The sequence below is a fragment of the Eucyclogobius newberryi genome, unplaced genomic scaffold (assembly GCF_026437365.1).
Source record: "Eucyclogobius newberryi isolate DKJ021-1_F unplaced genomic scaffold, fEucNew1.0.hap1 SCAF_10, whole genome shotgun sequence".
Taxonomy (NCBI): Eukaryota; Metazoa; Chordata; class Actinopteri; order Gobiiformes; family Gobiidae; genus Eucyclogobius; species Eucyclogobius newberryi.
In genome coordinates this window covers 4,093,328-4,105,214 of record NW_027315724.1, presented here as the reverse complement: position 1 = coordinate 4,105,214, position 11,887 = coordinate 4,093,328, and the positions used below count along the sequence as shown (strand labels likewise).

General features: G+C 46.3%; 1 protein-coding gene across 1 annotated transcript; it reads left to right on the top strand.

Annotated features, from left to right (window-relative positions):
* Positions 1-300: 300 nt before the first annotated feature.
* On the top strand, positions 301-9,868 carry gpr4 (G protein-coupled receptor 4). The gene is made up of 3 exons (XM_072459897.1): positions 301-657; positions 8,003-8,267; positions 9,107-9,868. Exons 1-3 carry the CDS (start codon positions 529-531, stop codon positions 9,817-9,819), a joined length of 1,107 nt encoding a protein of 368 aa, XP_072315998.1. The 5' UTR covers positions 301-528; the 3' UTR covers positions 9,820-9,868.
* The last annotated feature ends 2,019 nt before the right edge of the window (positions 9,869-11,887 follow it).

Genomic DNA, 11,887 nt, shown 5'->3' with positions numbered 1-11,887 from the left:
CCTTCTGACCTGCTCTGAAACACAGTGTGGACCTTCTGACCTGCTCTGAAACACAGTGTGGACCTTCTGACCTGCTCTGAGACACAGTGTGGACCTTCTGACCTGCTCTGAGATGAAGTGTGGACCTTCTGACCTGCTCTGAGATGAAGTGTGGACCTTCTGACCTGCTCTGAGACACAGTGTGGACCTTCTGACCTGCTCTGAGACACAGTGTGGACCTTCTGACCTGCTCTAAGGCACAGTATGGACATTCTAACTCACTTTGGGGCACAGTGTGGACCTTCTGATCCACTTGGAGGTGTAGTGTAGACCTTCTGATCCGCTCTAAGGTGCAGTGTGAACCTTCTGACCTGCTCTGAGGCACCGTGTGGACCTTCTGAGCCCAGTGAGGACCTCACTGTGGACTCTCGGACACGGACCAAACCAGTATGACATGTCCTGGAGCAGGAGAGGTGTCATTTGCGCCACTGTCAGCGAGGGACCCCTGAGGGAGTCTCGGGGCTATGCTGGCCCCTTCCACACAGAGCTATGTGCAACATCTCCTTCTGTGATGTGGACAGTAAAGTGGACCAGTACTTCCAGCCCACTCTATACATCATAGTCATCGTGCTCGGGCTGCCCACCAACTGCATGGCTCTGTGGGCTGCGTACATGCAGGTAAGACCACCTCAAACACAAGTCCCCAAACCCCACTCACGTCAACCCCCTCGAGGGTGAGTTACTGTCATCTGTCCAACCAAACAGCTTGTTTCGTCTTTTTTTTAGTTTCCTTCAATTAAATTAGAACACAGCACACAGTTCCTTTTAAACATGGGGGGGGGGGGGCATTTTTATAACCTCAGGGTGAAGTCACGGGCCAGACCATGTGGAGGGGTGAACTCTTAACTGTTAATGGTTTGATTATAACACTTTAAATTAATGAGATTTAGATCCATATAAATGGGCAATAATATTTCCTTTGCTAATGTTAAAGTTTTGGTTTTACTTGAGTGTCCTTACACATTTGAACATAGTTTGATCTGTTTTTTCACTGTAGCCTCTCGAGGCAACTGCTATTGTGACTTTGGGCATTACAAAAATAAATTGAACTTACCTGCTGGAGGAGCATATAGTCTGGTGACAACAACTGGGGAGAACATCAGTGAAACCTGGTACATGTCGGGTTCTTTCCTTAGTTCTATTCATTTCTGTTGCTTTTGCTCCTATTAAGCATAGTATTTTGAAACGCTTTACCACTTTGAATTTAAAAAAAGGATTTTTTCTTGAGTCTGCCTCGAACAGTACTTTTGACCACATTGGTCACATTTGACAACAGTGGGATCCAGTGAAGATTATGTCAACCAGACAATACCTGAAGAAAAACTGTCAGATCTAATGCAACAACAGGATGAGCGATGAGCTCTCAGTATGACTAAATGTACTCCAGGTAATACAACACAATAATAAACAACAGGAAAGGTCAAAAGTGCTCACACTGATGAGGACATTGAACATTACTTGTGCACATTCAAAAGCATTACACATGCGTGCCAGTGACCTTACGGTGCGTGAGCTCTACGGCTTGCACCACTCTTACAGTAACTAGCAAATTATGTTCTGCTTACATGACAGGATGAACTATGACAAAGTGAAACGTGCTGTCTTACAAAGGTTGGAGGTCAGCACAGTGGCTTAACGGCTGAGGTTTGGTTTGTCGGAGCTGGAAGAAGAGATTCCGCTGGAGCTACAGGTCCGACTGAAGGAGCTCTACAACAAAATGATGGACCCAAAGACAAATGCCAAAGAACAAATCAGAGATACAATAATCTTGGAACAATTTTCACTTCCTTCCGGAATTCGTATGTGGATTAAAGAAAGGGATCCATAGACCCTCTAAAGAAACTACAGATATGGCCAAAGCTGATGCCATCAGTCTGCTTAAAGAGTGGGATGAGCTTTGCTGCATGTGCATGTGCCGTCATCTATAAAGAAGAGCTTCTGGAGTAGTACTTCCCTTTGTCAACAGAGGCACCATTGTTTCCTGATGTGAGTTATCTGAGCACAAAAGGGCCTAAGTATCAATATCCAATCAACTCTTCAGTGTGAGACCTGGGTCGACTCACCTCATCCAGCACCAGATCTGTCTACATTCTCCAGAACAGCAGAGACACCACCGGCTGCATTCCAGCTGAACTGTTCCAGGGTTAAAGAAAGAAGTGGTGGAGATGCTGGAAACTGGAATTATTGAAACATCTCATAGTAAGTTTTGCAGCTCTGTGCTCTTGGTTCCCAAGAAAGAAGATCCAAAGCTCAGATTCTGTGTGAACATTGAAGTTAAATGCTGTGTCTGCATTTGACCTCTACCCAATGCCAAGTATAGATGAACTGATCGAACGGCTTTAGACCTCTGCAAGGGGTATTGGCAAGTACCCCTTGAGGAAGCGTCCAAAGACCTCACAAGACCCGAATGATGATCTTTGGTCTACACGGAGCACCAGCAAAATTCCAACAGCTCATTGATGAGCTGCTGAGAGGAGCTGAGCTCTACGCTGCTGCTTATATCGATGACATTCCGATGACAACCAGGCTAGCTATGCTATATCCAAGCTAACTAGCTCCCTTTCGGCACTAGCCCCTGCGCGCCCAGACGTGGGCGGTGCCCAACTGCATCAGTCACCGCTTGCTCAGGCCCCAGGTCAAGCTCCGCTAGTGTTCTGGCTATATCATGTGATCGCTCCAGCTTCAGCTCCAGATCTGATTCATCTGCAGCGGAGACTCAGAGATAAACCCACCCCGGGCGGCTTTACGGGAGTTTACTGACTACATATAAAGACAGGGGACACAAAGATAGACGCGGCCCTGCATGATTTGAGATGGATGCGGCCCTGGCGGGAAAGCGCGATTTGAAATCCAAGGATGGCAAACTGGACACCCGAGCCACAGCGGCCAAGGAAGAAGTCTCTGATCTGAGGGACACCGTCTCGACTTTGCAAACCAATGTGGCTGAATTGACAAACCAGGTCATGTTTTGACAAACTGGACAACCTGGAGGATTCAGAGTGCAGATGCATTATACCGATTATACAGACTTTACTATTCCTCATACAGGTGAAAACATGAGGGCAGTGGCTCTATTGATCCTAAACAGAACAGCCTTTGAACCAAGTTTTGAACACAAAGATAACGATGGAAGATTTTTACTGTTCAATGGAAATATTGATGGAAGTGTGTTTAATTTGATAAATGTATATGCTCAGGAAGCAACCTCACTTTCCATACTGAAGCTGAAGATCTGATTGCAAACCACTCTGAGGGAACCCTTGTCTGTGGCAGGGACTGGAACTTACATGCTGGAGAGAGACGAATCCCATTAGAGAAATCCTTATTGGATATACACATTTTTCAAACCCACCTAAGATCTATACTAGAATGGACTACTTTTTTTATTTTCAACAAAAAATTCCAAAAGGTCCAAAACTCCAGAGGCAGAAATAGGTACAATAGACTGGTGTGACCTAGTGAGCTACCACTGTAGATTTGGAACGGAAACAAAAAAACACACTTTGGAGATTTAATTCTAGTCTAGTCAATGACCCACAATTTGTAAATAAAAAAAGGACAGTGGACAATGAGACGTATGTAGAGGAAAACAACAAGGGTGAAGTTTCTCCACCCATTCTCTGGGATACAGTAAAGGCAGTTTTGAGGGGAAAAGTCATTTCTGTCGCCTCGGCCAAAAAGAAACAAAAGCAAAACAAACTAAAGCTGCTGGAAGCTAAACATGCTGAAAACAAGGATCTTCAAATGCTGCAGGAAGTGAAAAAACCAGAGGTGAGATAAATGGCCAGATCTCACAGGAAAAAAAGCTCTTTGCTCCAAACAAAGATACTATGAAATGATACTATCAGGAAACAAAGACACTCTTAATTTACCTGCCATGACCGGAGAGCAAAAACAAAAATTAGGCGATGAAATAACTACTGAACTTCAAAGTGCAATCAAAAGAATAAAAACAATACATCTCTGGGCGTGATGGGTTCACCTCAGAATCTGTAAGACACACTTACTATCAACTTTCATCTGTGCCCTTAAAAACACGCCAGATCCCTCCGGCTTGGAAAGAATCCATCATATCCTGAAGAAGCGAAGGATCGATTTGACGGTGTCTTATCCTATTTATATCCTCAACACCTCATTTATGAGGTCATAAAATGGAACAAATACTCTTCTACTGAATTATTCTCAATGATCAGACAGGATTTATTAGCAAGATGAGAAGATGATTTGAATGTTATATAAATAATAAGAACATAATGAATGTTATATACATTTAATATATAATATATGATTCTGTTTGCTGGTCTTATTTATTTAAACTGCTAACCAAATTTAAAATAGATGATTTAATAATACAAAATATTGAGGCTCTTTACGATTGCCCAACAACAAGAATTAAAATGAATGGTCACTTGATAGTCTCACTGATTTTGGAAAGAGGGGTAAGACAGGGCTGTGCTTGGCCCCCCCTTTTGTTTGCTTTGAACTTGGAACCATTGGCCCAATATTAGACATTCAGAGACAATTTATTGTGTCTCAATTGATGGGATGGAGCATAAAATATCCTGCAATGCAGATGATATCTTACTATATTTAACCAAATCAGAAATGCCCATACCCAATGTAATACATTTCCTTCATTATATTGCTATGTCTGAATACAAATTCCATCCATCTTCCGCTTATCCGAGGCCGGGTCGCCGGGGCAGCAGTCTAAGCAGGGACTCCCAGACTTCCTTCTCCCCAGACACTTCTTCAAACTCCTCTGGGGGATTCCAGGCCAGCCGAGAGACATAGTCCCTCCAGCGTGTCCTGGGTCTTCCACGGGGCCTCTTTCCGGTGGGACATGTCTGAAACACCTCCCCAGAGAGGCGCATCACTGCAGACGCTGCACCGAGCTGCCTGTCAATGGTCACGGTCCATCCTTCCCTCACTCGTGAACAAGACCCAGAGATACTTGAACTCCTCCCCTTGGGGCAAGGACTCCCCACCCACCTGAAGAGGGCAAGCCACCTTTTCCTGGTTGAGAACTTTGGCCTTGGATTTGGAGCTGATTCTCAACGAAGCTGCTTCACACTCGGCTCAAACCGTCCCAGTGCAGCTGCAGGTCCGGGTTTGATGGAGCCATCAGGACAACATCGTCTGCAAACAGCAGAGATGAGATCCTGTGGTCCCCAAACTGGACACCCTCTGACCCCTGACCACAGCCTCCGACCCCTGACTGCGCCTAGAGATTCTGTCCATAAAAACTATGAACAGAACCGGTGACAAAGGGCAGCCCTGAGGAGTCCATCATGCACTGGGAACAGGTCTGACTTACTGTCGGCAGTGAACACAGCTCCTGCTCCGGTCATACAGGGACCTGACAGCCCTGAGCAAAGGGCCCCGGACCCCGTACTCCCGGAGCACCCCCAAAAGGACACCCCGAGGGACAAGGTCGAAAGCCTTCTCAAGATCCACAAAGCACATGTGGACTGGTTGGGCAAACTCCCATGAACCCTCGAGCACCCGATGGAGAGTCTAGAGCTGGTCCAGTGTTCCACCACCAGGACCTAAACCACTCTGCTGCTACTGAATCTGAGGTTCTACTATTGGTCGGATTAGACCTTACCGGGGAGTCTGAGGAGTGTGATCCCTCTGTTGTTGGAACACACCGGTCCCCCTTCTTGAACAGAGGGACCACCACCCCGGTCTGCCAGTCCAGAGACAATGTCCCCGACCGCCACGTGATGTTGCAGAGACGTGTCAGCAAAGACAGTCTTACAACATCCAGAGATGTTCTAAATTCTACATAAACTACCCAAGAACCTTATGGTCACTGGCAGTGACAGATCTCCAGTGTTTCTCTGTGGAGAGAGAACCCTCCACAAGTTCAACCGTCTCTGCAGCACTCTACCAATCAGGCCTGTATAAAAGCCACTCCTCAGCATAAGGCACATGACAGCCCACCTGGAGTTTGCAAAAAGGCACTTGAAGGACTTGAAACCCAGGCATTCGAAGCATGCCATGGGAAACACAGCGTGAACTTGAGTCCATTTCCTTCACCACTCTATTCTCACTGAATATGCGATGCTGTGGGTTTTATGAACAAGTATCAAAAGAAAGGAATATCCTTCTATAACATGTTCAAAAACCCTGTTTGTCACCAGAAATGCATTAGCGTCATAAGAAGGGACCAGTGGACTACATAAATCACCCCAGACTGTGCTGTGAGCTGTGAACTCAGGAGTTAGTTCATTAGCGAGGATAATGCAACCACAAGATATGCAAATAACAATGACTTAAAGGGGGCCATATCATGCTAAATCGATTTTTCAGAGCTTTTAACCTTCTTACAGTGCTATTGGTACCTTGTATATGTGCCCAAAGTGTTTTTTTAATTTGATTCTTGCAGTCTTTAGCTAGAGAACAGTCTCTATCCTTCCCTTCGGATGAGCAGACGGACTGGGCCTACTCACCAGGATGAGTCAGCCTGGATGAGTCAGCCTGGTGAGTGGCGCAGCATGCTTCCCTGTTTCAGCCCATCCTCCAGGAAGCACTCTGTACCTGCAAGCGTGATCACCGTACTGTTAAGAGATTTGTAGCTGATTCAGAGCACACACAGATTTGTGCAGATAAAGGCACAATGACAAATGTTTTTGCCGGACAAATACATCAGATTAAGAGAGCAGCTGCTAAAATGCCATTACAAAGCAGCAAACAGGTATTTAAAGTTGCTGGTGCCCCTGTTTAAAGCTGCTGGTGCCCCTGGAGTCCCACGAACATCAAGGTGTAGATCCTCCAGAGGCTTGAAGTTCTGCAGAAACATTTTCGGCCAAACTTAACCAATTCTCACAAGCAGAAACGGCCCCGGTGGGGCCAGAAATGCATGGAGACTAATTTCAGTTTTGTTCACTGATGAGTGCCGTGCAACCCTGGATTGTTCGGATTGAATGAGTGGTGGATGGTTGGTGGACGCTCAACATGTCCAAACAAGGCTGCGATGTCAACAAGCAGGAGGCGGAGTGATGTTTTGGGCCAAAATCGTGAGAATAGAGCTGTTCAGCCGCTTTAAGACCCATGGAGGTGTGAAAATGACCTCTGTCAAGTATGCTGAGTTTCTGACTGACCACTTTCTTCCATGGTACAAAATCCTCTTGATGCAGGACAATGCATGCTATGGTCATAAAAGAAGAGAAACTCATCCTCCCCTGACCTCAACCCTATTGAGAACCTTTGGAACCTCCTTAAGTGAAGGATCTATGAGGGCAGGAGGCAGTTCTCATCAGAACAGCAGCTCTGGGAGGATTTTCTGACATCCTACAAAGAAACTCAAGCAGAAACTCCACAAACTCACAAGTTCAATGGATGCAAGAATTATGAAGCTCCTGTCAAATAATGGCTCCTATGTTCAAATGTAACTTGATCTGTTCAGATGTTTTGATTGAAATAGCTTTTAATTTCAGTAAATGTGACCTGCTAATTTAATAAATGACCATTTTTAGTTTCTTTACAACAATAATATGGTCGGAAACCCTGTTGTGCAGAATCATTTGGAACAGTGCATTTTCAATTTGTACTAAAAAATAATAATACTGTTCATTGGGAGGTTTGTCCAGTGACGTTTGAATTGTACACTTATGATGACTGTCATTTATGTTGACTATTTGGAGAAAAATATAATTTGCATAATAATTTGGAGCACAGAGTATTTATGTACTTATTTGATGGTTTACAAATTAATTTCAATGTCATGAGCTCTTTTTGCAGCATGATTGCAAACATTCACAATATTATGTATTTTTTGCATCATGGATAAATAGCTTTTTCCTGCATAATCTGGTGGGATAACTGAAATTATCACAAACTATTAATATCTTTCTTTTTCTTGTTGCTATCAGCACTATTATTGTTTATTGTCCCATCCCTAGACTGCATAGGCCCCGTGTTGTTGGCCATGTGACCGCAGTAGCCCGCTGTGTTGCAGGTACGGCAGAGGAACGAGCTGGGCGTGTACCTGATCAACTTATCCGTGGCTGATCTGCTGTACATCTCCACGCTGCCGCTGTGGATCGACTACTTTCTGCAGCGCGACGATTGGATCCACGGCCAGGAGAGCTGCAAGCTGTTCGGCTTCATCTTCTACACCAACATCTACGTGAGCATCGCCTTCCTGTGCTGCATCTCCCTGGACCGCTTCCTCGCCGTGGCCTATCCTCTGCGCTTTGCCAAGGTGCGCCGTGTCAAGACAGGTCAGTGCCTTTTATTCTGGAGTGATCGCAATTACCAAATTGTGAAGACTGCAAATGTTTAAGTGTGTGCTGTATGTGTTAAAGCTGCTGACGCTGCAGTTCAGACCTCAAATATATTCTGAAATTCTGCAAATGAAAATCCTTGGGTTAGTTTTGCAGTTCAGGTTTCAGTCTTCTCTCAAATGTTACAGCTCCTGGACATGTTTAACTGGTGCTTCGCTAGTTATGCAATAGTTAAGTGCATTGTCCTGTCAAATAAAGCTTTCAGGCCAGAAAATAAAATAATAAAGAAATAAACATAACAACACGTAACATTTTATTTTTTTCTAATGCTTGTTAAAAAATATAGCAATTAGATATTTTGGCCAAAATTGTTCTAGTTGTGCTTCTGTTCGGTCTGCTGTGTCACAGGGTCTTCTAAGGTTGTCATCTGGTTAATATATGTTTTTTTAAACTAACTTTTTCTAGCATAGATCACATTTGGACTAATGAGGGATTACTCCCATCAGGAGTGTCTTTTCCACAACTGTAGAATTCTTAATAAAAGTGCATGTACAGACAAAACACAAACTTGCTCACCACAGATCTCCCTCTGCTTCATCCCTGAAAGATGGAAGAGTTTGTGGACTGAACTGATCATTTCCTTGTCAAAATGTCTTTTTAGGGATCGCAAACTTAACATTGAAGGTCACGTACACAAAATTTTTCAACGAACACATGCTTTGTAAATGAGACCCCAGGCCTTGTGTTCAATCTGTATTTTCTGCTTCCGTACTGCCAGCCTTTGTAAGCGAGCATCTGGGGCTCTACCTAGTAACTGACATGTGTGTCTTCTGCAGCCATGCTGGTCAGTGCCGTGGTGTGGATAATTGAGATTGTGGCCAACTCTGCTCCGCTGTTCCACGATGAGCTGTTCCAGGACCGCTTCAACCACACCTTTTGCTTTGAGAAGTACCCCATGCAGGACTGGGTGGCGGGCATGAACCTGTACAGGACATTTCTGGGCTTCCTGGGCCCTTGGACTGCAATGCTGGTGGCGTACCGTGGTATCCTGGCAGCAGTGCGCTGTAACGTCTCTACAGAGCGACAGGAGAAGGCCAAGATTCAGCGTCTGGCTCTGAGCCTCATCCTGATTGTGTTGCTGTGCTTTGGACCGTACCACGTGCTGCTTCTAGTGCGTTCCGTCATGTTCCTGAGGAGGCCCTGTGACTGCAGCTCTGAGGAGAGCCTGTTCGCTGCTTACCACGTATGTCTGGCCCTGACCAGCCTCAACTGTGTGGCGGACCCCATTCTGTATTGCTTTGTGAACGAAGGCGCACGTAACGACGTGGGCCGTGCTCTCATGACTTTACTGTCCGCTGTCTGCCCCAGAGCCTCCGCCTCCTCCCCTTCCCACGCCGACATTATCGCAGGCTCTGTTACGATGGAAACACCACTGTCCACCAAGAAGTATGCTTGTGTGTTCACTGATACTGATAAGAACAACAGCTATAAGACTGAGCTGGTGGCTTTGAAACACGAGTGTCTGCAGATGAGCATCCTCCGAAAGTGACTCTGTGTCTGTGAGCATAAAGTCTGTTCGACTGAGCCCAGATGTGCCACACAGAGGCTCCAAACACCATTTTTCTATTTAATTTAAGTGTGTGCTTTTGGATGAAAATAGCTTAACGCCTGGTATACAGTACACTGACTCCAGTCCAGGTGCAGACTGTCCTCTCCCACTGCACTGTGGGTGCGGGTCCGGGGCCCGTGCGGGGACGCCAAAAGAATCCACAAGAAATCTATCTTTGCTGGACACTGCAGCGGTCTGGGGCAGCTTTCTGGTCATTAGACGAGTGTCCTCAAACAAAACCACGTGAATCTGTTTTTGCAGTGGACTGAAGTTGTTATAACCGGCGCTGGAGTCAGCGTACACCCGGAGTTTCACTGTTAAGTTAAAAGTCAAACTTGTTGTTCCAAATAAAGATTTATAATTGTCCCTGAAACGGCTCATTTATTGTTCTTGATTTGGCTCACAAAAAAAATCCATATAACTCTCCTCTATCCTTATGGGCTTTCCTGTTGCCTCTCCTGGCTCCTGCTGAAGGTTGATTGTGATGCTGCAGGGACACTTTTGTCCTGAGGGCTGTTGCTCTGACCAGGCCTCGTGCCTCAACTGCTCTGACACAGCGGCACAAACCCATGGGGATTGTTAAAGCCATACTTTGGAGCATTCTCCGTGGAGATAGATATGTGGAATAGTATTGGTAAAGGTACAATATTTCCATGAAGACAGGAAGAGGTTCCTCCTTTAGCCCAAGCACGAGTCAGATTTATGTAAATGCAGCTTGTTCACAGCACGGAAAACGTTTTAAAATGTAAAATGTGTTACATTTTACAGCACCTGGGTTTTAACTTTTATCCTCAGATTTATGAAATAAATTAGAGCCAGTTGCCTTCTGTATTGAAAAAATAAAATCAATAAATTTCTATTAAAGATCAACATAAATGTTTCCGAAAGTCTTGAGATAGCTCAGAGGGAGAGGAGGGGGGGAGGGGGGGAGGGGGAGAGGGAGTGGAGAGGGGGGGAGGGGGAGAGGGGGTGGAGAGGGGGGGAGGGGGAGAGGGAGTGGAGAGGGGGGGGAGGGGGAGAGGGAGTGGAGAGGGGGGGAGGGGGAGAGGGGGTGGAGAGGGGGGGAGGGGGAGAGGGAGTGGAGAGGGGGGGAGGGGGAGAGGGGGTGGAGAGGGGGGGAGGGGGTGGAGAGGGGGGGAGGGGGAGAGGGGGTGGAGAGGGGGGGAGGGGGAGTGGAGAGGGGGGGAGGGGGAGAGGGGGTGGAGAGGGGGGGAGGGGGAGAGGGAGTGGAGAGGGGGGGAGGGGGAGAGGGGGTGGAGAGGGGGGGAGGGGGAGAGGGAGTGGAGAGGGGGGGAGGGGGAGAGGGGGTGGAGAGGGGGGGAGGGGGTGGAGAGGGGGGGAGGGGGAGAGGGGGTGGAGAGGGGGGGAGGGGGAGTGGAGAGGGGGGGGGGGGGGGGCTAAAGAAACAAACTGTGTCCATGGAAATCTGAGCTCCTCATGACAGTTTATTATCGCGGCTTATGAGAACATCATATATCAATAAGCTCTTTTATTTTCAGCCTGGGACCTGTTTCTCCACATCATATTCACACAACACCAGCTTTAAGTTGGGATTGTCCACTCATGATTTTTGACATCTATTCTGGACTTTCCCTCCCGCTCGTCCACTGAGAAAGGGAGCGCCTCATTCCTGCTGTCGCCGTCAAACTGACTCTGGCCCTTATTTATCAAACTTTTTCACAGCAGAATCCGTGCATATTATCAGCTGTATGAATATAACAATGCACTGTTTGGGTTTGTTGTCCAAACCGTATGCTAAATTCAGAGATAGTGTGCCATGTACGCCAACTTCGAACAAACGCCAAACTGTACATGAAAAGCACTTTTACCTGCTCAAAATGTACAGCCCCTTAATCTATCTCTCATTAGGAATCTTTTACAAACTGGTCTCCTGCTGCAGGTTGCTCTGCTTGTCACAGGAACTCTCCCCGTGCCTTCTAGTTGTGTAAACACGAGAAGGCCAGCGCGTAACCTTTCGCATAACAATATAGTACCATATATATATATA

Bases quoted from the DNA above. Each gene is read 5' to 3' on its own strand.
- gpr4 (XM_072459897.1), top strand. From the start codon at position 529: ATGTGCAACATCTCCTTCTGTGATGTGGACAGTAAAGTGGACCAGTAC. The intron at 658-8,002 runs GTAAGACCACCT...GCTGTGTTGCAG, and splicing joins TGTGGGCTGCGTACATGCAG to GTACGGCAGAGGAACGAGCT. The intron at 8,268-9,106 runs GTCAGTGCCTTT...TGTCTTCTGCAG, and splicing joins GGTGCGCCGTGTCAAGACAG to CCATGCTGGTCAGTGCCGTG.